The sequence below is a fragment of the Rhipicephalus sanguineus genome, chromosome 2 (assembly GCF_013339695.2).
Source record: "Rhipicephalus sanguineus isolate Rsan-2018 chromosome 2, BIME_Rsan_1.4, whole genome shotgun sequence".
NCBI classification, from domain to species: Eukaryota; Metazoa; Arthropoda; class Arachnida; order Ixodida; family Ixodidae; genus Rhipicephalus; species Rhipicephalus sanguineus.
The window spans coordinates 195,709,314-195,736,275 of record NC_051177.1 but is presented as its reverse complement, the minus strand read 5'-3'; the positions used below and the strand labels follow the sequence as shown (position 1 = coordinate 195,736,275).

Genomic DNA, 26,962 nt, shown 5'->3' with positions numbered 1-26,962 from the left:
CTCATAAGATTGTATTTCACTTGTTCTTTAAGGGGAATAAATATTGTGACGAAGAAGTGCACCGTTTTTTCCCTAGGTGCGCTCAAAATTAAGAAATCGCAAAATTGGCGGAAAAGTGTTTTTTGCGGCCAAAATTTGTATATTTTTTTTCAGGCGAAAAAAATTTTTCTTCGCAATACTAACTGCGAAACCATTGTTCTGGGTGTAATGCCTAGACCTACAGTAAATTTCATCAAAATCGGGAATGGTGACCGGGACCTCGTGTTCGATCTTATCTGGACACACCCACACGTCGGGCGCCATGGGCACCTGGCCTTTTGTCCGACTTGGCCCTGATGTCTGCTTTGTTCTTCAGGATAGTACTCAAGGTGCTCCTTGGAATTTTGTACGCGGCGGCGACGTCGGACTTCTTTTCACCGCGCTCGACCCGATTTATGATTTCGAGTTTCGCGGCGAACGGCAAATTCTGCCTCTTTGCACAAGCCATGACGACAGCGTGCCAATAAAGTTCACAGAGCACCAACAGGCAACACCGCCAGCACGGACCACGCTGAATGAGGACTCGAAGAAAACAGGCAGCAGCAGGCACACAAGCATAAAGAAAGAAAAAATGGCGCTCACTTCTACCGCCCTGTGCACCCATTCCTCCATGTCCGCGCCTCGGCGAAAGCACGACTAAGTGCTGCGAGCGGGTCAGGATCATTTCTTGCAGGGGGGTGTTCGCCCGTGCACAGCCGGGTCTAAACCACTTTTTCTAGGGTGGCGCCGGCAGTTTTCCCCGCCACCGCGAGGGAAAGCCAACTTGCTGGGGCACTTTTGAGGCACATGGAGTTTGATATATCGGTTGTCGTTGCTATTTTCGTTCGATGTAACAGTAACTTTTGCTATATATTCTCAATGTAAATTTACCGTGTTTAGAAATTGTTCGATATACAGGATAATTTGATATAAACGGGTTCGATATAGTCGGGCTCGACTTTATATAATCGCTGAAGTTTTCATCATCCGAGCCTAGACAATACAGTCGAATCCCGCTATAATGAATACCGCTACAACGAAATTTCCGCCACAACGAATAATTTTCGATTCCGCATCAGCCGCCCATAGAAAACAATGCGAAAAATGTCTCGTCACAACGAATACTTTTTCTGGGTATTTCTGCTTGAACGAAGTTTTCGCGAGCGCCACCACATAAGGAAAAGGAGCTTGCCTAGGATTGCCGCGAAATTCCGCTAGAAACTCTACATTTCTCTTTGCCAGAGCCGTGCGGCTGCATCGCAAAACCCGTACGTGTCTTCCTCGGACGCATGCTTCCTACTACCACACGCACATTCCGGTAAATTATTCGCCATTGAGATGCTCGGCGACAGGTGTCCATTCGCCATGATGCGCGTTCGGGCTGCGCAAGAATTGTTCTTCAGTAACTCCCGCCATTGTTTTGACATAGCACTCAAAACAAAACTACTGCTCGTTGTCACATGCCCTGCGATCGTGAATGACATTCACGGCGTTTTGAAGGCACACGCGCGGCCAGCGCGCACCTAGTCCAAGCGTAACTACGTCCTGCCGCAACCGTTGCTAACACAATTGCGGTCGGGTCGACGCGATCATGGGCGAGCACGAAAGTACGCGCGCATCCAACGTACCTGCACAGACTCGAAGCAATGCTGCGGTGAAAACCGCGGTAGACGCGATCACAGATAGCAACGACGCAGTTTTGAAGGCACGCGCACGGCCAGCGCGCACAGATTGAAAACGGAACTACCTTTGCCGCAACCGCTGCGCAGCAAACCGCGGTCGCTATCATCGCGATCATCGATATTGAATACGCTGAAGTACGCAACTAACACACTGGAAGAAAGATTAAAGGCAATAAAGCCGTAAAACGGCACGAAGTGTTTCGGCTTTCCTTTCTCTCGCTTATGATTGTGGTAGTGCGGAGCTTCGGCACTTCGTTTTCAGTTAGCCTCTAGTGAACTTTGGCACGCTCCTTCGCGGCGCTACGCGCTCGGCGCGCTTCGAGGGTAGCCTGCATATAGTATTTGCTCGTGTATAACCCACGTGTATAACTCGCATATTGACGCAAAGCTGCTTTCCTTGCATTACTGTGAAGCCAACTTGTGCACCGAAATTCGCGTATAACCCGCACCCCAAGTTTAGTGCTAAATGTCCTGTATTTATTGTGTTTTCAGCGAGAAAATACATTCACTCGATGTGCGGCCAAGTACGTCAGAGTTGGCGAGAGTTAAATGCAAAGGACAATGCATGTGCTTGCCGGGACCAAAGGACGAGTCATGATGATCAGATCTTCCTAACTTTTGTGGTCTATAGATAGAATATCACTGCAACGAAATTCCGCGACAACGAACTTTTTTGTGCGTCCCGTCAATTTCGTTGTAGCGGGAGTTGACGGTATAACACTTTGTCTAAAAACTGCTTCCCCCTTAAAGGAGCCCTGAAACTGCTTCGCATTAATATAATCGTAACTTCTCTCCTGACAGCAAGAATTTCCACGTCATTTCAGTGTAAACAAAATGTTGCGCTGCCAGGAACCTTTTTTCTCCTTTGTGTTCAGCAGCTCTGTACCGTATTTTCTTGTGCATACCACCACTGGAAATGCACTGCGAAGTGAATTAGGACAAGAAACATTTCGGCAGCTTGCCCTAGTGGTGCATAGCTGGACTAACGACAGAGCTGCGCCAGTTGCACCAAACTGCGCCAAGACGTGAAACCTGTTACATCCTGCTACATCTCCGCTGTTCTGCGCCAAAAGTGCGCCAGACTATAAGCACACTAGCGGGAAAACGTGCGCAGCGCGCCGCCGCCGGCAAAACGCGACACTCCAAAACTACCGCGCGGCAAAATTTTCGTGCTGCGAGAGGAATGGGTTCGTGCATCACTTTTTGCGACACGCTGCCCGGCGCTTTCTGGGGGACCTGACCGGATGCAGGTTGATGGGTAGGCTAGTTAAGCTGGTTTGGCTTGCTCAGGCTTTTGGGGGCCGACATAACCCTCTTCAGACTGCTGTAAATTGGCGTGACCCCCCCAAAAATGCACCTTGGAAGGAGCGGCTCGCCGCGAACTGGTGTGACCGCACCGCCGCAGCAACACAGAAGTAAAGTTTCAGCTGTTAGTACAGCGGCGTCCATGACTGTCTTATTTTTGCCCCCTTTTTTAAGTTCTGCTACTCGAACCAGTGTTATACCACGGTCACACGGACAATGTCGACATCTTGAACAAGATGGACGAAAATGGTGACACTATATCATCTTGGTGTCACCAAGGCAGCCATGCCGGTGGATTTTGCATTGTCTGCAGTCGGTCTATTAACCACGAACAGCATGGTTTTGCAGCGATACAGCGACATGCTACAAGCAAGAGGCACATTGTGGCCACGAAGCAGCACAAGAATTCAGCAGGTGTGTTGAAAACTCCGAAGACCTGCACATCAGACGTATTTGGACTTGAGAAAAATTGCAACCCAATCCGATCCAGGCTTTTTGCGAACCCACAGTAAACCAATTTAGGAGGCGTTGATGTAAACGTAACCTGCTGATACAGATTCGTGAAATTCCCCAGCCGTCGAGCAACGGCCGAGAGCAGAATGCCGTAGCTTCGGAAGTACGCGCGCGGCCAGTGTGCACACTGTCGGAACTGTGGTTATCGTTTGCCACAACCGTTGTGGGCGAAACCGCGGTCGCTCTTGACACTATCGTGTATGGCGTCGGCGAAACTGACGGAACTCCGAAAGTGCACGCGTGTTCAACGCCCACCCAGTCCAAGCGACTCTGCTTCCCGCAAACGCCGCGGACAAAACCGCGGCAGATGCGATTATAGATAGCAACAAACGACGTAGTTTTGAAGGCACGTGCGCGGCCAGCGCAGGCAGATTGAAAACGGAACTACCGTTTGCCACAACCGCCGCGCACGAAACCAGTCGCTATCAACGCGATCATCGATAGCGACTGCGAGCTCCGAAGGTACGCGGCTAACGCAGCGGTAGATTAAAGGCGTAAAAAAAAGGCACGAAGCAGGAACGTAGCCAGCCCCCCCCCCCCCCCCCCTTCCCGAAAAAAATTTCTGCCTACGCCCCTGGCACGAAGCCTTTCGGCGTTCATGTCGATCTTCGCTTGTTACCAAAGTGTTCTGTGTTGTTACTATGATGGATTCAGTTGGCCTCATGCGAAGCTTTGACGCGCACTTTTGCGGCAGCCAGCTGTGCCGTCCCTTATTGGTCCATTCACGTGTGTCCCAGAAAGGCATACGCGAGTTCTTTTGACGGAAATAAATGTTTTGTGCGTATATCGTGATTTGGAAACAGGTTTTGCTAGTTTTTTGATGATACGAAATTTTGGCCGATACGAATATTGTTGCTCCTCCTGCAGATTCGTATCACCGAGATTCTACTGTAGCTGGGAAACACTACCTGCGTTGTTTGTTTGGCCACCCTAAGCCATTATAAGACCGCAACGCCAATGTTTACGCTTATGGGGCTGTTAGGTGATCCAATGGTGTTATGCAAACACCCATTATTGGACAGAACTTTTTATTTCAGAAGAGTTCCTCCTTATTTGACTGTTTTGTTTCACACGGTTCATTTTTCCACTTGGCAGTGAGCTTTTAGCTGCTCCAAAACCTGTTTTCCCTGCTCCCAAACCCGTTTTTGGCTGCTCCAAAAGCCTTTTTACCTGCTTCAAAACGCACTTTTTGCTGCTCCCAAAGCCTGCTCCAAAACAGCTTCAGTCAATAACATCACTGTGGGGGCCAACCTAGTACAGACTCAGTCGAAGCACCAATGGGATTTACTTTATCTGGCATGACTTAAGCAAGCATGGCTCAATCTGGCACGGGTTCGCAAAGCAGAGCTAATCAACCACCTTTCAATCTCTATTTGTCTTAATCCAGATTATGATAATCCGAATTAGTAAATCCGCACACATACGACTGGCTTGATCACGGATGGTTGGAATTGGCAGTTTCGATATTTGGATTACCTTCATCTACGTTAATTCGGCCTGGCTTAACCCCCTACCTAGCTAGGCAAACTTTACTTAATCCGGGTTAGCTTAGTAATTTGTCTTAATTAGAAATGGCTTAATTTTCTGAGCTTAATTAGGCTTGATCATGCTTAACTTATCGTGTTGCACGTGCTAGGCACAGCTGTGCCAGGTAGAGGCCGTTCTTGATGTTGATGATAATTTCTGTTAGCACGAAACGGACAAACGAAAGCTTGACAGCTATACTGTAAAATGGTCGGACTTGTTAAGTGAGTGAGTCTTTGCTCGCTCTACATAGGAGATAGTGGGGAAAGGATCTTTGTGGTTGCTGGTCAAGGCAAAGAGGGAAGAGGGGTGCGCTGTGTGCTTCTGCTGATGGTGATTGATATTCAGTGTGATAAGTTAACACAGGTCATCTTTCAGTAATCAACAGGCCTGAAAAAATATTTTTTTCCGGCATTGTTGCTTGTAAAACCTGACTAATGATTTAAGCTTGTGCTGGACACTCGAGTCGTTATTTTTTCATTCTGGCATGCTGAGCTTTGTTGACATTTTGGTTTTCAGCTGCGAAAAGAAATCGAGAAGTTCATCGCAACATACAGCGGGTCGAACAAGATATTCGCTGTATGGGGAAAGGACTTCCTCGAGCACCTGGACGCTCAACAGCAAGCTCACGCACAAGAAAAGGAACGTGAGCGCCTTGCAAGGGTAAGGACGCCTGTAACATTCCTCTTCAAGGGAGACTCTAGTCTAAATGGTGGGGAAAATTGCCAAACAATCGGATTTTTAAAGTATTTTTTCTGAATCTAAGCAAAAAAAAAAAAAGCTCGTCATAAAATATTACATGCACATGTAATGCATATCTATTCCTGCGGTAACTCCTCCCTGTTGGCGAGCTTAGGTGAGCACATGAGGAACAGCAATCGCTCTTCTTGGGGCTCGGAATTGTTCAAGTCATCTCTCAAAGGAGGTCGGTGGTGGGTCGAATGTTGCCACGCCACGTTCACTGTACATTGTGTGTTATATTGGCATTCTATTGTGTTATTTGTGTTAATGTGTTCATGCACTTATTTGTGTGCTAATAAATGTCCATGTGCTCCATGAGCACTTCTCTTGAGACCCCACACCAGTGACTGCTTTTTTTTTTTTTCTCTGTCGGCAATGCTGCAAATGTACTCTGGTCTGAAATCTTGCTCTGCACATTTGGCACTAATGTTTTTGATGCTTTCTACTGAGTCAAGGTGTACACTTACTGCAGCAGACCTAGATAGTGAATATTTCAGTCTGTTGTAGAGTACTGCGGAATCTAGATTACACGACATTCTCAGGATGTTTGCACTGTAAATTTTGAACAGAATTTATGGCTAAGGAACGTTTCGTGATTTGCAAGAAACTATATTGTAATCTACAAACTAGGGCTCTGCAGAACCCATAAATTCAAATCCGTTCACCCCGCTTACAAAGTATTAAATGCGAAGGGACACCACATTGCAGGTGCCAGTCAATATTTTGTTTCATACACATGGGCATTTTGGTATTTAGCTGCCTTTAGCCTCTAACACAATGTGCATTGCAGTGCTGATCCTATTGGAACAGTCTTGACATTATCTGCGATATACTGTAGACACTGTCATGTTGTTAGTACACTCGAAATGGAATAAAACAAAATGGTGGATATGAAGTAAACAAAATTCTCCCGGATATCCCCTTAGACACAGTAATATTCCAAGCCTGAAGATTCCTAAACTTTTGCTCAGGCTGTATGCTTTCCGCAATATTTGGTGTGGTAATTCGAAACTACTGCCACACAGTCAGCCCCACATAGCAGTGTGCATGCACCTGCTCATTACTGCCATCCTCCATTGCACTTTTCTCTCTCGCACACTGCAGCATTGTGTGCCACACAGGCTGACATATTCACTCCTCGAAGAACGCACACGGCTGTGCAGTGCGACAGCCCAGAGTGTGGAGGTCGGTGTGATAAGCCACTGTGTAGCAGTGTACATTCATTACAGTGGCCAGTGAACACTGAATGCTGGTGCGGCTAGGCGTGGCCTTTGAGATAGCATCCGTTTAGGAAAGGGGGCCGCAAGCTGGCCAAGTTAAGCCAGTGCTTAGAGATTCATTGGCCTGCACCTCATGCGTCTCATTTGTACGGCGAAGCAGACGGGATTAGTGGTTAAATTGGTGAACTGGGTTGCATGCTGCGAGCTGCTCATTCACGGAGCTGACTTTTAAGGGTTTTTTTTTCGCTGCTCTAATAAATTTTTGTTGCATGCATGGCTGTATAGCATTAACCCAGGCTGCAACACTGTCTCCTTCTTTGTACATTTAAAGGTTCACACTGAATGTATTTCAGTAGAGGGCAGTACTAATGGGTATAACAAAGCAATTTTAGCTCCACCTTTGTCATAACAAGATTTGAGTGTAGTGCAACTTTGATTTGTTTTCGATTTTATCTCAACATGGTGTAGCATCTGAAGGGGATTAGCGTGATGCTACTGCGTTGTTGCAAGTCGAATTTGCTTGTTTGCCCTACCTTTTAGGAGAGCCGTCGCAAGGCTACACCCTCAACATTGGGCAGCAGCAAGAGAGCGTACTGTGGCACACCCTCCAGCAGTGCCTCCAAGATGTCCCGGCTTGGGACCAGCAGTGGGACTCTCGCCTCCAGCAGGCGCATGGGCACGCCAGTCGAGAAGGGCACCCTGGCCGTGCGTGGTGGCACACCGGTCGGTGCAGCTGCCGCAGCTGTGAGGAACATCCGGCGGCGCTCGTTGAAAGCACAGGTGTGAACTAGTTCCTTAAGGGCCACATTTACAAGTGGTGTGTGAATATTTGATTCGAATGGTGCAGTATTCGATTAGATTCAAAGGCTGCTCTTACTATTTGAAGTATTCAACCACACCAAAACATCAATGCGTACATTCAGAACATGTTTTCAGAGTGCACAACTGACACATCTTCTCTTAAATCAAACGTGCCATTATGTAATGTCTTGCCAGCCACGGTGGCAAATAATTCAGCATTTCTTTTAGGCTGCTGTAGTTCCGCAACGGCCCCACTGAGTGCCACTGACATCTTGGTCTGGTTCGGAAGCTCGTTTCTCAGTTTTCAATTTTTAAGGAAGGCAAATGCACAAGTAAAGCGTAGATGGAAAAGTTGTAATGTGTGCATGTGCTTTTTTTTTTCGTTCGAGTTTTCATTGTGCGCTTACCTTTTTTAAAAGTAGATTGCCAACATTCCCAGACTGCCTTGTTGGGGAGGTTTTTCAGTTTTCCAATTTGCCACCTTGGCTAGCCCCATTCCACCGAAACAAGTGCATAAAAGGCATTGACATTCGTTTCAGGCTCTCCAAAACCCAGCACTTTTCTGGGTTATCCTAAGATGAACACCTGCAATGAACATCATGCCAATCGGTTGCCATTGCTCCTCCCAATTGAGAAAGCAAGCTTAAAGGCTTACACTGTGACGAGATTAGCACATCGGCACTGGTGTCTAGCGAGTGGCTGTTTCCATTGTTTGGATGAATGCTGACGTGCACAGTGGTGTCGTTCGTTCCCAAACTTACGAAGCAGCTATCCTTCCTTCATGACATCATTAAATAACCGCATACAGTAGAACCCCGCTGTTACGTTCCTCACTGGTGCATTTTCCCGGCTGTTACGTCATTTTCCGCCGGTCCCGGCATAGCTCCCATAGGATACAATGTATTGGGAACCCCGCTGTTACGTCGTAACTGTCGGACCATTCCCGTATGATACATCGCGAAGTGCGCTCGGAGCCGACCGAGTGACTACCGAAGAGAGCGGCCATGGTGCATTTTCACGCAGCTTGGCCTGGTTTTACCGTAATATTAGCCGCATGAGAGGCGCAAGCAACAGGATCTTTCAATTGATGCAAACAAAAGCATGGCCTTCGAGATTCGCTTTGCAAAGATGGCGTCTATGACGTAATTGCTCGCGAAAGCAAGGCCTTTGAGATCGGCATTTACTATTGACAAAAGCACAGCCTTTGAGATTTGTATTGCACAAACATGGCGTCTATGACGTAATTGGTTGCGAAAGCAAGGCCTTCGAGATTGGCATTCACTTCTGCCATCACGTTGGCGTAGACTCATCATCATCATTATTTGTCGGAGGACGGGAGGAGTTCGAGCGGTTCGAGCTGGTTGGAGCTCGCATGGTCGTGCGCGCTGTTCGCGGTCGGACTTGCCGCGCTGGTCGTGATTGCGTGTGCTTAGTTCTTTCATGCTTACAGCTGTTGGTGTTAAAAAGATCACATACGTTGATTACATTTCTGTGGATGAGGCCGTCCCCAGCTCCGCGTTTCTATCCATGGACTAGATCGCGGCTGAGCGCGCCAATTTTCGTGCTGCTCGTAAGCATTGAAATAAAATTCTGTACAACTAAATATTTTGTCGTTTTTCCTGTTTTTCGGCTCTTACGTTTCCCGTCTCTTACGTTTATTTCTTACGGTCCCTTCAAAAACGTATCAGCGGGGTTCTACTGTATGTGTTCCTGTTAAGCAGTGCTGTCGGTGCGTAATTTTCCTATACAATATTTGCTGTATAACAAACTATTCATAGCCAAAATAATAAATTCGATTCGGACTTTGCTTCGATTCTCGGAATTTGCTTCGAAGTGCCAAATTCTGTATTGGCACACCCCTGGTATATACTAGAATGTAATGTGAAAGGTGACCTTTCAGTCACCTTAAATAGAAAAATATAAAACTACAAATTTAAGGCAAGGCCCTACGGCAAGAGAAAGCATTATGTTTATGTGTGAAGAGCCAAAAAAAAAATTCACTTTTTGAACAGAGGTTGAGTGTGCAGGGAATTTTTCCTTGCCACTCTCTGCTACCCAGATTATATGTTTGGTTCCGTTGAGTTTATTAGATATGGAACACTTCTTAAACCATAATTCTTAAACGAACAGACGAATGCAATCTCCTGGCTGAAGTCACCACTGCACACCAATGGAATCACTAGCACAATGGACACATGCTGGGATGGATTCAGACTTGCACGTGTTACCAACATATAACATGAAACCTCTGAAACTGGAGAGTTCTATTGAAGTTGTGCATTGCGGTATTCTTTGGTTAGTAAAGTAAAAGCTTGTTAATTCAAACCCGGTTAATTCGAACTGACGTCCTAGTCCCGGCACAGCCCTGTGTATTTCTATGGGGGGAAACGCCCTCAAGGAATTATACCAGCCGAAAACAGACGAACACAGGGAAACGGTGAAGGAGACAGGAAAGCGACTAGTTGGGCTAACTAGCCCAACAACGAGTTCTACTAGAACATCTTTCTTATACAGTGGGCCCTTTTCAATGTTCCTATTTTCATGGCTAGCCGCTTTCCTGTCTCCTTCACCGTTTCCTGTGTTCGTCTGTTTTCGGCTGGTATAATTCCTTGATGCAATGCACCAACTAGCCCAACAACGAGTTCTACTAGAAAACGCCCTATATTTCGAACTCGTCAGTATCCACAACAGTTAATTTGAATTGGGAGCCCCTGGTTTTGATTGCTCCTACCGGAAGTCGGCCCCGAGCGATCACAATGTTTGCAGAACCAACCAAAGCAAATGTACTAGAGATGCAAAACAGCGAAACAGCAGAATTTCTCAGCAGGCGAGAGTTTGGACGCCGCGCTGGAGCTCTTGAGCAAGCTGCAAAGGATGCTCATGGAGTCGCGACAGAAGGAACTCAAGCAAATGCAAATTACTGATTACTTTCAATTTTGATTCAGTTATCTCTGCCATGTAAAGAAATGTGTTTTGGAGCATGAATAGCATCGTATATTTTGACATTAAGGCTCTCTGTTCGCATGAATGCATGTCGGTGCTTCTTTCTGGTGTATTGGTGACTGATCAATTAATTTGTTTGCTGTTAGAGCTCCATGAGCCCAATTTACGAAATCACCTGCCACAGACGTGTGGTAGCACCTAATTTGCGATAACGAGTCCAGAGGTGCCTTCTTTGGGCTCTGCCCATGCAGTGTGGCACAATTTTCGTTAATTCTAGTGCCCGCCTGCTAATTTGAACTCCACTTTATTCGAACAATTTTATGGTCCCCTTCAAGTTCGAATTAACGAGCTTTTACTGTATTAGATTGTAACAAGAGTGTTATTTCAGGCAAAGAAAATTGGTAAAAAAATCCGCATTACAATCCAGTAAATGCGATGATTACAGGATCAGTGCTTGTTTACACACTCCTCAGTAATACGAACCTTATTCAGTCCCCTCAAGTGTACGCATTATTAAGTGGCAGCTCTGCTTTATTCTGGCATGTTTGGCTGCCCCAGTCAGTTAACTTAGCAGGCCTCTGAACACCCGTTGTCCTGAACAATATTCAAAACTGACACTTGTGTGCAACGAAAATACTTTCGTGAAAGCCCACATTGCCAAAGGCATCTGCAAGAACCATGCTGGCAAGAAGGGCTTGCCAGAAACACTGCGCTAGATGACTTGCACTTTTTATACCGCCATCCATATGTACCCATATGAACCTTTTGCCTTTACTGCATGGTTGCTGTCTCTAATTGCATTGATAGCAACATAGAATCATTCTGTAATGGTTGCAGTGAGCAGAGCCATTTTACTTGGTGCCTTCTTCCAGAACTTTGCTAAAAAACTTGCAGAAGCACAGGCAAGTTGGAAGTAGCTAACATAGCAAAATAGCTGCATTCCATTGTTCCTCTGTTGCATGACATGTGTGAATGTGTGTACGTGGCTTGCACTGTGTATTTTGTCAGCACATAGCACTGCTGGTAGAGTGGTAAGCTGGGCTAGTTGGTATGTATTCATAGTAATATAAACAGCGCGACAAGCTAGAGACAAAAGGGAAGAACAACACGGGACAGCGCTCGTCCCATGTTGTCCTTCCCTTTCGTCTCTAGTTTTTCGCTCTGTTTATTACTGTGAACACTGCTAGTATCTCCGGCTCTTTCGATATTCTCGGCAGCCATTTTCAACATGCCAACTGTACTGGTTTACGAGAAGTCTTTCATCTCTGTTCATGTCGCTGACTGCAGCAGAAGAAACTGGCCAATGGACGGCAGCTGTTCAAGCAACACGGGTGCCGAGGGAGCTGGACCGTCCACCAGCACAGGCGCGCCTCTTGGTGGAGTGTCCACCATGGACAGCTTTGCTGTGAGTGCAGACACCTTGCATACATTGGCCTCCTATGGCATGTGCTGCTTGATCTCCCATTGCTGCGTCTTTCAGGCACGCTTGTAGGTGTCCCTTAAAACAAAGCTGTAATACATATACAGTCGGACTACAGATTTTGAAATGGGGGAAAACTAGTATGCAGTTGACCCTCGTTAAACGGAACCTGAAGGGACCGAGAAAATGTGTTCCATCTGACAGGAGTTCCGTTTACTGAGAGTTGAACTGGGTTACAGAATACAAGCCTGAGACCAATCGTATCAGAGGCAGCTGTTCCATTTAACATACCTACTGTATTAATAGGCAAGGAGTCCCTCTGATCCTTAGAGACCCTGCTTCAGAAATATTTTCTTTTTCAACAGATTTTTATGATACTATTGCAGCTTAAGTATTTGCATGTGCTGATTTCAAACGTGCAATTATTTTTTTCTAGTACATTATGCAGTTTTTAAGATTCTTCTATCTTTGGGAGCGAGATTCTCTTCAAAACTACACATAAAATTAACATGTCGCAATATGTAATGTGCAATGAGAACTGTATCCATTAAAACAAGAATTGCTATTCTAAATCTATTTGAATAAAAGTTGTGTTGAACATTTGCGAGTGAGCTAGGATTTTGTTCACAAAAGTTCCACATGCCAGACCTTTTGTTCAAATGGGCATTGAATATTCATTCTTCTTTCATTGCATATAATTTTCATTTGTGATTACGGTGATGTGTTGATTTGCTTTTTAACTGTCAATTTAGGAATCACGCAAACTGTATGGTAGGTTGAAATATACTAGGGATGGGCGAATAGCAAATTTGACATTCAAAGGGAATTGGAACCGAATAGTGATTTGATTGAATAATTTCGAATAGTTTAAATCATATTTATATTCGAATAGTTTAAATCTCGTACAGTCAACTGCCGATTTTTCGGACGCCCGATTTTCCGGACATGCTCGAAAATTCGGACACTTTCACGGCATAGTCGCCGCCCCATAGACGTCAGTGTATTATAGGCAATGCGCAAAGCGCCGACGGCGCCGTCTGCCGCCACGGCTCGGAAGCGCTGACGGGTCCCGACGAGGAGTGTTCTCGCGAGCGTCTACGTGAGTGCACAGATGGATGTGTTTTTCATCTTGATTTAACGACTCTGGCGGGCCTCAGCGATGTCGAAAAATAACTGCTGCGTTATCAGCTGCTCAAACACACACAAAAAATCGCCAGGAACGCACTTCTACAGGTTTCCGGTGCTATTTCATGAGCGAAAGCGACGGCGGCGGTGGATTGCGGCTGTACGACGAAGAAGCTAAGCAATCGCGCTTTCTTTATGGCAGTGTTAGAACGATTACCGTGTTTTTGTATCTCCATTTATGTCACTACATATTCAGCGAACGCTACTACGTTTACACTTGGTCTCCTCGCCTGCATTGTAGACGCTACAATTCACATGAGGTTGTTATTAGTGATAAGACGCGAGACCTTGGCTCTCTTGAAAAACGAATGGCGCGAAGCGCAATGCGAGAGAATGTAGGGCAGGTGACGGCTCCTTTACAAAAGCGCCGTGGAATCACACGTGTGCTGTACGAAATTGGCTGCATTCTACCTATTGATGGCACTGGAATGCGATCATCGGTGCAGAATGTTCCTGCACCGATGATAAGTTTGTCGTTTATTCTTTCACAAGTTTATCGTGCTGGTTTCAAAGTTTTACCAACGCTGACCCTTCGCATGGCCTCACCTGTGAAATCTATACGCCTGTGCGACAGCGCTACCTCAAAATCTACTATATATAAAAACATGGCACGTAAACGAAGCTGCTGTGTCGAGAAAAAACATTTGTTCACGCGTCAATGCATGCAGGCATTAGTGATCGGGACGTTATAAAGAAAGCGGTGTACTTACGATGCGCTCCACTTCGTAGGAGAAGCTTGTTGTCGATTGTCTGTGACAAACACTTGTCGCGTATGGGGACATTGTTGTCCCACACAGCTGTGACATCGGACACATGTCCACTAATATAAAGTGCGGCTCCTTTGCGCACACTGTTGCAGCAAAAGTAATTATCTGGGACGCGCGCAAATGAGGCATCTGCTACGCGACCCGCCAGCGGTTCCAACGGCCACCGCTATGCGGCTTTCAGTGGCGCCCCTATAGGCGCTGCACATTCACGGATAAGGTCCGAAATTTCGGACGCTGAAACTCTTCCACATCCGATTTTTCGGACTTCCTGCCCAAATTCAGTCTGAAAGGCCTTATTTGAAGCCCCCACCTCTGCCAGTGTCTATCATCTTGTAGGTTCAAACCAGCGCTTTCACGAGTCGATCTGTTTGCGACAGTAGCAGAGTCCAAAGTCAGCTTTGCCACAATGCCGAAGCGTAATGGGGTGAAGCAGACTAGAAATTCAAAGGGGCCGCTATCACGGTGCCGTGTGACGATGTCTTTACGAATAAGCAGCGGAAATGCACAGAGGCATGATGGCGGCAGCAGGCAAAGCGCCAGTACGGCTTAACCCTTACGATAAGCATCTTCAGTTAACTGCTCGGTAGTGCATGTGGCCTAGCGCAGTTGTATGCATACTGCACGCATTTAATAGGCGAGAACCCAAACGTGCCGCGCCGCCATTCATGCTGCCTCTTTGTGCAAGACCACTAAGTGCGCCGCACAGATGTGTTGCCTTCACGGATGAAACCCTGTGTCATCAGGAACAAAGTGTGCATCACGAACCCTTCATGATAAATGCGTGCATACAGTACAGTACAGTGTACGGCAACAGTACAGTGACGGTGTCGGCTTAGTTGGCGATGTGCTGCCCACAACTAGAAACGATCTGCTTCACACGGCAGCAAATGCTGCGTATCGGGCGGAGATTTGGAGATGTGTGTACACATTGTTTACATGCGCACACGCATTGGGGAAAGCCGGACGAGTTGTCCGCGCTTCCTCCACGGTCTTTGTGTTCAACGTCATCGTTTCCAAACGCTCAGAGCCACGGTCTTTGTGTTCAACGTCATCGTTTCCAAATGCTCAGAGCCGTAATCTATACCGCGCATGTCTGGTATCACCGGCGCTCATCACGAGATGCAAACTTGCAAGTGGCAGTTCACACGTAGTTAAGCAGGGTTCGCGGCAGGTACCGAATGTATTTGCGAGAGCCTGGAGGCGCACCAAAATGCCTGATACTAATTGTACTGGGAGGCATTAAAGCTATTTCGGACATGGCTGTGGCAATTTGACCGCTTGAGCGGAATAAAAAAGCATGAATTTGTTTTTTCGGACTGGCCGATATTTCGGACGATTTCGCGGTCCCTAAGGAGTCCAAAAATTCGGACATTGACTGCATTTATAAAAAAAAAAAAACAATCTGTATTTTGGTTATGACCTAACTTATTGCATAATATTTTCAAGAATATGACGAAGACTTGTGCGAATATCGCTTTTTTTGGTTCGAAGCAAAGTGAAAGCAACTTTGAATAGTAGCAGGATTTGAATGGTAGTAGGCTGCAATTTCTAAGCGGTAAAGTGCTTTACGTTTTAAAATCTGCTATGCTTAGCGCAGATAAGCCTTACACAAGCTTTCAAGGGGTCATGAAGCACCCCTTGGGCTGATTGAAAAAACGCATCCTGCGGAATGCTGACACGGCTATGAACTGCTGTGCCAAATATTACAGTCGTGCACGCCGAGTAATGGCCACAAGCGGAGCGCGAAGTTGCCATTTCCCCAGGCACCCTCTTTTCAAACAGAGGCTGGTTCTCACTCTTGTCGGTGGGCGGGGCGTCTGTCCGCTGTACGTCGCAAGAGACATAGCATGCTTATTGGCCGATAGCCGACGTAAATCGAGAGCGGCGTTCGGATCAGATGCGCTTCTTGCCGCGGGGTGCCGCCACTTGCCGGCGCCGCACTCCTCAGTACACGGTAGCCGCACTCGCGCAAGCGAATCACAGCGGGAGAGCGATCGCGTTTCATGACGTGCGCTGGCGTAACTTCTTTCCCCCATGCCATCCCTCCCTGTCTAGCTTTCAGTGCGCTCGCCGGCACGAGAAAAGAGAGAAAGCGCTGGGAGCGTGCGCCAAACCCCCGTAACTCCGCTGATTCTTGACGGATTCGAGAAATTTTTGCGGCAATCGATTCGGGAGGCAGTACACTCCGATACTGAGGCCATTAGATCATTACTTGGAAAAGTGGTTCATGACCCCTTTCAAACTTAACAGAGCTTGACAGAACTTATCATCAACGAAAATAACAGGGACACGAGAAGAGGATACACAACACAGGTGCTCACTTTCATGAGAGGGATCTGTGTGCTGGTGTGATTGAGTTTTTTGTAAGATGTTCAGTATAAGTAACTGGTGCACGTGCAAAAATAAACATTATGTTGAAAGTTAGCACCTTTGTTGTGTATCACCTTCTGGTGTCCCTGTTCATCTAGCACTATTTTGGTTGATGATGTTGTACCAGCAAGCCCAAATGAATACTCTGCTCAACTTTTGAACTCGAAAAAAAAAAATAATAATAATCGAGGTGCAGGTAGTATGCACGCTTAGCCTTGAAGTGTGGCTCCGCATCGGTGCGCATTTCCTCTGGACAGGTGGTTTCATAGCATAGCCGCCCCACATTGCTGTGAAACCGTCTTTCCAGAGGTCACATGGCACAAAAAGTTCATTTCAAATATTTAGAATAATCAGGATTCCTAAATTATGTAGTTCACTACATTCAGTACATTGAGATGGGCGACAGAACTGTACGAACAGTGTGATCTCTCAATTTAGGAGAGAATCCTGCTCCTAACAAGCAGCGTCAAATTTTTGGTATTTTCTGATACAAAACATACTTTAAAATATAGTTGCATATTTGAAATCAGCATGTGAAGATAAATTGGCTCTGAAAGTTTTAATAAAATATGCTCGAAAAATTTTTCTGGAGCAGGGTCTCCAAAGGAACCCCAGGTGGTCATGGTTCTTTAACTTTATTGCGATAACAATTATATGGGCACTCTTGGCTGGTTTTCGCCGTCGCCGTCATGTCCTGTGTGTGTGTGTGTGTCTCTCTCTCTCTCTCTCTCTATCTATCTAATATATATATATAGACACACACGAGCCACAAAGAAAAATAATTCAGAAATACTTTCTGATGCGCGGAATCGAACGGGCGACCTCTCGCTCCGCAGCGTGCGGCGTTAAACGGTTAGGGCACGAACAGTACAGTCTTTCGGCATGCTAATGGTGAGCTATTTATATACACCATTTACTTCAGCGTGCTTTCTTGCTCACCAGCGAGATGGCGCGAAGTGCACGAGAAGCTGCACTTTAAAGGTCATGGCCCCGTTCGAAGCATTGCGCGCGCGTCCGGGCACTTCGCCCTACGTAATAATAAGCGCTTCACACTTATTTCGTAGATGCAGGAGGAGGGTTTGTATGTCTTGTGCTTTCAGCACGATGTCCACGATGAAGTTACAGAGCATACGAAGGTCACTTCGCTCGCTGCAGCGGACGTGTTTGCGGAACGAGCACGCTGTTCAAACAGAAATAAGTATCAGCTGTGACGCATGATAGTTCGCGCTCGCCCTGTGTGTGTTCTTTTCGTGCGTCCTTTGCGCTTGAGCGACGCGCTGGAAATTTCGAGCTGTTTTCCGTTCTTCGCGTTACATTCCAATTTGTTGCTATCGCATTCATTGCTTCGCCGTTGCGGCGAAACTGTGACTTTAAGTGCCTCCTCACACTGCTCTTACAGTTCTGTCTCATTCATGCAGGCGTAGCATTTTGTTAGTCTCGGTGTGTAAAATATTCAATCTACCATACAGTTTGCATGGATGTTATAGGCCAACTCTGGTGATTTTTTTATTGCGATAGCAATTATATGGACTGTCTCGGCTGAATTTTGCCGTTGCCGTCGCCCGTCATGCACTGTATATGTATAAGTATGTATATCTCCACATCCCCTCTCCCATTTCCCCCTCTCCACTTTCCCTCTACCCTCCCCCTCTCCATTTTTTTTTTCGAGGTCAATAGATCTCAATCAAACTTGCTGGGCATGTTCCTTTGCACGGTTCAGTCATTTATGCCAAATTACAGGCATGAGGGATATGCAGGTTGCTTACAAATGAATTTTATTGATTCCCTCAAATCGCCAACCTGGCTTTCCACAGTTGGCAACATTGTGTGTGTGACTTCATTCATGGCAAAGTGACAGAAGTGATGAAAGCGAGGTGCCACTACAGTGTCTGCTGTCAGTCGTGTGTGTTTGGCCAGTGCTTCGTTGTTTGAGCATGCGATTTTCAGTTCCATGTGGGCAGGCATGCCATGGGTAGCAAGTGGTGTCGTGTTGTGGGCTACCCACGGTTTCCCATATATTTACCATAACATTTACTGAACACTCGCCGTTAACGATTACCCTTCGCCTTGATAGTAGCGTTTAGCTAGCTGCATGGAAAATACGGTAATATTGTGATTGTTGAATAGTGCACGTGCGTGAATTTTACTGTACTGGAACGCCTTCCATAATGTATATACTGGGTCTATCCGTATACGGTATGCTGCGCATCACGAGAAAGGTAGCTCGTACTTGGCTTATAGTAATAAATTTCATCGATCCTATCAATCTCATGTCAAAAGCGGCTATCCTGTTACAAAATAGTTTTAGCTTGTCCACAAGTTTCTTAGCCCTATTGCTGAGCCACAAACTTGGTTGGCCTGGACATGCGGTGCCATCTCAGCGTTATGCGCAACTGGGCAAGCACATAACACAAATGTGTTCTTCATCGAAGAGGAACGACTCTTCTAGTTGGCCTTCAAATACGTCCAAGTCGCAGTTGTCGTGAGACAGCTCGGAAGAGCTGGTGCGGTCACCTTTCTGCTGAGTCTGCTTTTTGCACTTTCATGCTCCACACTGGTGGGATTGGCATGCCTTGCACGATTTTCGGTTTCTACCAGTCACTCGAAGTTGCTGCTCAGCTGGGTTTCGGTGCTGCGTTTTCTTGTTTATTTAAAATTATTTCCCAATTTGCTGAGTATTTCTGCTATCTGGACCGTGACAGGGGCATCTGAGGAACATAGAAGCACCATTACTTTAACATGTTCAAAAAATTGCTGTAGTTGGCCTTTAAGCTATTGTTGGAATGAAAATTCCCCTGGCTAATGCTGTTTTACTGCTGTGCATAAAGTTGTGGCTCCGTTAGTTTCTGGCAATCACAAGAGCGTGTGCACTTAAATTTACTAGGTGCACTTTATTTCCAGATATCGCAGGTTAAAGTTTGTGACTCAAATGTAGTTTTGTGGCTTCGATTTGATAGAAATACATAGATGGTAAAATCTCTTAAACAATAACCAAAATTCAAATTAAGACTCGTGCACACCCTAGGAACATGAAGCCCGTTAATTAATTGTAGTTGTTTCCCAGCCATGTACTTTTCAAGGGAGTTTGGATTCTTTTTTCCCCACTTGCTATTGAATTTATATAACTTGGACAGCTTTTTCATGGCTTCTTATGATGTCTGTGCATTTGAACACTGTGTAGGTGTCATGTATTGCCATGAATGTGATGCACATTTTTTTATAGGTTGACTGTTTAATGTTTTTTGCGTTTTCATTTTTATCTACCTTTTCTGTATTTGCATATTGTGCACTCCCTGAAATGTTATCCTGCAGAAGGTTGAGAGTAGTCAGTAAATAAAGATGTGGTCAGAATTAATTTGAACACGACCACTGCAACATTGTATCTTGACACAATGTGCACCTTCGAGATGTTTATGGCCAAATCCAGCGATATTCATGCCTAGAGAATGGCAATTCTATGTTTTTGAAACGTTTATGTGCCTGATTGTAGAAATTCCCGGCAAATTTGAAAATATTGGATAAGCGTAACAGCTCGAAACCAAGCAGTGGCAGTCCTCGCATTACTTATTAAGTCGCACAAATAAGTTGGGCAAGGCATGTCGGCACGGCCAGCACAGCGGACAAAATCTGCAAAAGCTACAAAGGGCGGACTCTGAGCTCTGCACGTGACCACACCACACTGATCGTGCCATGTCCCTGGTTGAAAAGGATCTTTTAGCTGTGCTGTGCATCTTGAGAAAGGTGGCTCGTACTTCGCTTGCATTAAATTTCACCGATTCTATGGCCGCTACATTAAACACTGATTTTCACTAACTTCTGCATTCTTCCCATGACAATGAGTTTTAGTGTGTCCACAGACTGGTTAGCGTTTCACCTTTTAGCCGATGACTTTAGCCACAAACTGCAGTGGCCAGGACAGGTGGTGTCATCAGACAGTGTAGAGATAAACCAGGCAAGCACGTAGCACAAACAAATGTATTCTGCTTCTTTGCTGGTGTGAATTTTGGCCGCGAAGTAATCCCGAATATGCTGGCTTTCGAACTAACGTCAAGTGCACCAGCGATGCACTGGTCAAACACGCACGGTGTTGCTTTCTTGACACTGCAACGGTTAGTACGTTGCATCCTTAAACACCTCCGCCGGTGTTTCGGTCGCTGTGTTGAGGCTGACGTCGCACAGTGTGGTCCGTAATCGTAGCAAACAGAGTGGGCGGTTCGAGGTAATTTTTAAAAATTTATTTGTAAGCAATCTGTGCACCTGTCATGTCAGCCTATAACATTGCATAATTGACGCAAGTGTGCAAGGGAACATACCCGGCGCAATTAGTAGAGATCCGTATACATCGAAAAATCGCAGGAGTTGGCTCTGCAAGTTAATTCTAAGGCTAAGTGGCACAGCACGACAGCAGTTCGCTTGCACTTGGTGGTGCTGCTACTGGGCTTTGCAGAAATGAAAACCCACCAGCTTTATTTTGACAATATGTGTAGTCGCAGAAAAACTGGAATAGCCCAACTGTACAGTATGGGTCATTAACTCTTGTCCGTTGTGTTGTTCCAGCAATTTCTGGCGCAGCAAAATGAGAAGCAGCTTACGAGCAGCGTCCTCTTCGAGACGCCAGGGCTGCTGCGACCAGAAGCTGCAGAAAAAGTCGTCCAACTGGATGTCACTCTCGTCAACAGCAACGCGCCTTCCTCGTGAACAGTTGTGCCTTTGTTGTGCAACAAGCAGAGAATATATGCTGCATGGACACAAGTTCGCAGCATTGGCCCCGAGTGCTGAAGCCAGTCGCATTTAAGGTTTTAACATAAGACATACCTTTGCGATTGTCTACTGTTTTTAAATTTGTCTATTGTGTTTGTGTATCACATTTGTGCATTGTGCCTTGATGAAAGGTGATGCTGTAGTCACTTGTATACATTTGTGCATGTGCATGAAGGCTGCAATCGCACAAGCATTTTTAGTGTAATTTATTTCACTGAAATTGCCATACAAGACTGTGGCAAGTTAGTTCATTCTTAAGGAAACTTTTATTTTTAAGCTGGACAAGGATCTTTGTCCTGATGCTGCACCATGAAGTAATGTTTCTGGCCTGGCATGACCTTTCTGAGGAGGCTGTTGCGATAGGCATGTTAACAAATATAATTCCCAGAAAACTGATACCACTGTTTGCAAGATGGCTGAATGCCATGGCAAAAGCACACTGTAGAGTACAAAAAGCAGTTACTAGAGTTATTGCATTCATAAAATTTAAATGAGTGAATGTGAGTTATGGAATCATAACTGCATCTCTGAGGGCAGCTGAAGTTATTGGTCGTCAAATCTTTGTCACGCCATTTGGCTTTTAATATAGGCATTCTTGCTCATTAAGTGCAACTTTTTTATTGAAACTGTAGTGATATTTTGTAAGTGCAGTGTTGGGTTTCCAAATGGACTGTCCTATGGAAGTGTGTATAAACATTACTTCGTGCAAGCTTTTGCTTTCAGATTTTCAAATTGGCCAGCTTTCTGTATCTGCCTGATCTTGTACAGACCCTGCCTTGTAAAAACTTTTGTACATATTTTACATGTTTATTTATTGCATTTTGCATATTATTGTTATTTTACATATTTATTGTACATATTTCTTTTTTGTACATATTTTTAAGCTTGACAGTGATTCCATAACCAGGATCTGCAGCCTGGTATGGCTCTATGTATAATAAAAGTCTTGTTTTAATTGTCCTTTGTGTGTTTTAACTTGTAGCTTACTGTGGGCATACAAAGTCCAATGTTTTTTTAAGACTCCCCACGGAGTGCAAATTAGGCAGTCCACAAAAGTGAGTGTATGCCTCTTCACGGCCCTTTATAATTTGTCCAAAACTTGGAGGACACTTGAGTTTCGCCTTCAAAAGCAGAACCGTAATCGGGCACCGTGCGCATTGCCTTCTCAATTGCCAGCCTGGCTTTGCCTCTTGGTGGACACTTTTAAACTCTCCTAGAATGCATGCCTACTGCTAGTACAGTTGTGAAGTGCCCGTTAAGGCATAATTTGCTAATTGGCAATACCCACTTCTTGCACCGACGGCAATACATGCATCTTGTGCAGCTGTGTACTGTGTTGATGCGGATGATGGTTAATTATGCCAGACCGCTTTGTAGTGGGTGGGGCTTTAAGCCAGCCACTAGTTGCACAATTGATACGGTGTGGTTTCTGGAGAGAGTTTACGCTTCTGCCACACAATATTAAGCATGTTAATGCAACTCCTCGCACTACAAGACTTCTGTGTAGGCTTCTCTTCCGAAACAGTTCCAAGCACTGGCACGGCTCCATGATAGAACTGCTCGCCTCGCGGAAGTCCTCGGCTCGATTCTTTCGTTCACTTCCTTGTCAGTGTTTCCTTTGCGCAGCACCTTGTTTCACCAGAATTAGTACTGACGTCAAGATAGTGTCTATATCGGTAGGTACGCCATGCAAAATTTGACTTTAATATCAAAATAAAATATCGGCATTTACTGAGCTTCACACTTGCTCAGAGACATCGCTGTATACGGGAGATTTACATGGGACAGTAAACGCTCCTTCGAAAAAAGGTGTCGGTACCCCTTGAAGGCTTTCACCTCAAAATCTGCATAAGCCAATCCCAACATTTTAACAGACATTATTATTGGTTCAAGCTACGGCTTATGAGTTAAGAAAATGGAGCTGTTGCCTCTTCGTAAACTCGTAATATAATATTAAATCATCGTTCACACTGAAACTGCACCCACTGCAACCACCTTGTTCAGCTAAGGAATTGCGACACATTGCCTCGTAAATGGAGACTTCAGCATCCAAGTGCTTTCTCTGCTGTAAACCGCACTGCCATCACTTTGTGGAGCAGTAGCAGTCGTGGAACATTTGCTTTGCCCAAATAGCTGGCAACATGCAAAAAATTACACCATCTCCCACTAAAGGGAACCATGTGGGTTCATCACGGGCACCTTGCCCAATGTTAATGCGTCCTTGCAAGGGGAGCACACCATGAATTCACTGTAGCTGCAATTGCTGGTAGTCGTCCCAAACTCTTGTTGGAGCACGCCACGCGGGTTCATCGCGTGTCTGCAGAATCTCGTTCCCCGACGCCATCACGTGATTGCTGAGAGAGTGTAAGGGGGAGAGGCCACAGTGTCATACACAGGCCCAAACGCGCTAGCGCATGCCAGCGCGTTCTGACTAGGATACAACGTGTTGGTTCATCGCGCGTCTGAAGAATCGCGTTCCCCGACGCCATCACACGATTGCCGAGAGAGTGTGAGGGGGAGAGGCCACAGCATCTTACCCAGCCCCTTACCCAGCGCGTGCCAGCACATGGTTCCCGAGCGGACGGTCGCCAATAGGACGGACACAGCCCCTAGGAAAAGCTGCTTCGCATCTAAAACATGTAAGCTTGCACGAAAGCCCGACATACTGACCCAGCTGCGCGAGTACAGCAACGTCTGGGAAGGGTGGAGCAGCATCTATTCAGCAAGTGATTCTGGATTTCAAGTATCGCAACCGAGGGAGATGGGTGCAGCCCTTTCAAACAATGCCAACTAGCCCATGCTGCATGATTATACTATCAAGTCGAGAAAATAAATTATAGAACAGAGATGAGCATGAACAATAACATATTTTATTGAAGTTGGATGTGCTGATGAAAAAGATGATCCACAAGCAGTGGTACATGGCACAATGCAGAGCTGTACATGGGCGTCGATTCCAGCATAGAAGCAGTCGCGATAAAGTTGTGGACCTGCTGCCACTCAGCTTTGCCACTGGACCTTCTTCTCTGGCTTTTTTTGTGAAAAGGACGAAGTGAAACGGAAAGAAGCACACATCAACAAAAGGTGTTGGGCAAAAATTGCATAGTAAAACTTCGTGTCACTTTACAAATTGTATGCTGCCACCACAAAATAGAGCGCGTGCACAAAAAAGTACTGTTTTATATGGCTATGTAGACAAGACATATATCCATGTGACAATGCAAATTATTAAAGGAACCAACATAACCAGCTTTGATAGCGCATCTACCTTTAATTTTTTAAGAGCGGAGGTCTTTGTTGCGCCGGAACGAACAGGAATTATCATCATCATGAACCGGTGCGTGCTCGCTTCGTTCTCTTCAAATTCTGTATCGCTCCCACAACGTGTGCGACGATATGTCCGGCGTGAAATACAATAAGTATGCACTGTGTCATGTGCCACTATGATCGGCAGCGTGTCTGTTACAGGACTAAATATCACGTAACGTCACGGGACTAAAATCGCGCATCACGTAACAACTAGTCATGTCACTAAACACGTAACATTAAAGGGGCCCTGCAACACTTTTCCAAGTAGCCATGGAATGGCTTCACTGATGGAGCTTATTGCCTCCCGAATCGACCACCGTAAAAAATTTCAGAATCTGTCCAGTACGAGCACAGTTACAAAGATTCGTCACACGCTGAAATTGCTTTCTCTCTTCTCCCTTCCCGGCGAAAGCAGTGGAAGCTAAGCAGGGAGGAATGACATGGGGGAAGAAGGTACAACACGCACGCCATGTGACCTTGAGCACTTTTTCTTTTTTTTTTTCTTCGGACGCACCAGTTACTTTCAGTGCGAACTCGCGTGCGAGCACGTTGCGGCCTCTAGCGGTGGCCGCAGTAACTACCGAGTCCGTTATGCTCAAATCAGCCAAGGGCGTGGAACTTGAGTCAATGACGCAGTGATTTTCAGTAAATAGCATCGGCAGCATTTTCTGACCACGCTGAAAAAGCGTTGCAGGGCCCCTTCAAGTAACATACTAGTCACGTGACTAAAATCGCAACATGACGCAACAGCTAGTCACGTGAGATATTCTTGCAAAAAACCATGTAACAGCTATTCACGTGACTAAAATCACGTAACATCACGTAACACTAGTCACACGACTAAAATCATGTAACATCCTATAACTAGTCATGGGATGGAAGTCACGTCACATCACGCAATTAGTCACGTGACACGTTCCCGCCAATACCATGTGACACATGCGCAGTGTGTGGAACCGACCGAAAGTCGAGAAGAATATCTAAGTTAGTCATGGTTAGTACTACTAGCAAAAACAACTTAGCTTGGTCGAACAGTTTTTTCTTGACTTGTACCCCAGTATAGCTCCTCTGATAGTTCCAGCCTCGCGCCACTAGTGCAAGCCGCGCATTTTTTTTTAAGTAATGGGAATCTTGCCACTCAAGAGTGTCAATTCTACAGTGGCACTGCTGAAAACGCCGCAGAATTAGTGTTCATAAGATCGTACATTGGAATAAAGTGGGCGGGACAGCTCGACAGATGAACACATCAGCACGATTCTATTGTTTCAGTCACGTCTGTTTTGTTTGTTTTTGTTTCATGCAACTCGTTGCTTGCACTACCAAACAGTATAAAGTAACCTTCAGCATATCCTGACCAGAGGACCAAATATTAATTGCCTGTGCTTCTGTGGGACAGTTCAGCGGACAGATATGGCAGTCCCTGGAATCCGCCCCGCAAATGCATTCCATTCAAGGGGGCATGTAACAGCAGCACACTTACAGTGCGAGTTGTAAGGGTTTCTTAATTTTATTCTTATTAAATATTGCTGAAACCTCCAGGTAGCATTAAAAGCGTAAAACCATTTTAATTTTAAATACCAGTAGTGACTACATGTGAGGCCCATGTCCATTATGACTGACCTTCATGCCCAAGCAATCAAAATGAATGCGTGAACATATGTGTCATGTGCCTTCCACCCCACTTTTGTTGCCAAAAATTGTCAGTATAAACTACCACCAGTTGGTGTCTGATATCAATGAAATTTGTCATCGCGCCGCTAATCAAGGACACGACATTGTTTTACAATGGCTGCCGGGTCACTGTGGCATCAGTGGTAACCACCTCGCCGACGACGCTGCCCGATGTGCCCACGATGGAGCGCCCACACTGTTCATACCCTTGTCAAGAGTAGACGCCGCTAGAGAACTTCGTCACATCGTGCATAATGCCACGCTTGCGCACTGGAATTCTCCGCTTAACTCCAACCATCGCCCTGAGAACCTTGACTCGTTACTCCAGCTACAACTGCCATCCAAGATTTCTCGACGTGACACTACAATGCTGTGCCGGTTGTGGATCGGTGTAGCGTTTACGAACTCATTCAGCCATCGCATTGGCATGGCACATTCATCCATGTGCGAAAGCTGCAATTGTATAGAGACTATTGAACATCTCTTGTGCCACTGTGCCCACTTTGATGAAGATCGCCGGACTCTCCATTGTGCCTTGAATAGACTGGATGACCGGCCCTTTAAGGAAGCAAAGATCTTAGGAGCCTGGTCGCGCAGCACATCAGCCCAGAAAGCCACACGAGCCCTCCTGCGGTACTTGCAATTTCATTGAGCGACCGCCTGTGAAACTCAGCACTGTGTGTGGGATGTGGCATGTGTCTATCCTTCTCTCTCTCTCTCTTACTCCCCTAT

At 45.9% G+C, this 26,962-nt stretch overlaps 1 protein-coding gene across 1 annotated transcript in view; it reads left to right on the top strand.

Moving 5' to 3' along the window:
- LOC119382139 (protein regulator of cytokinesis 1-like) overlaps positions 1-22,124 on the top strand; it is a 144,639-nt gene extending 122,515 nt beyond the window's left edge. Inside the window, exons 8-11 of the mRNA XM_049412722.1 lie at positions 5,562-5,705; positions 7,544-7,783; positions 12,035-12,152; positions 21,047-22,124. Of these exons, the coding sequence (XP_049268679.1) occupies positions 5,562-5,705; positions 7,544-7,783; positions 12,035-12,152; positions 21,047-21,069 (525 nt within the window). The 3' untranslated portion in view covers positions 21,070-22,124. The remainder of the gene's footprint in view (positions 1-5,561; positions 5,706-7,543; positions 7,784-12,034; positions 12,153-21,046) is intronic.
- Positions 22,125-26,962: the final 4,838 nt, after the last annotated feature.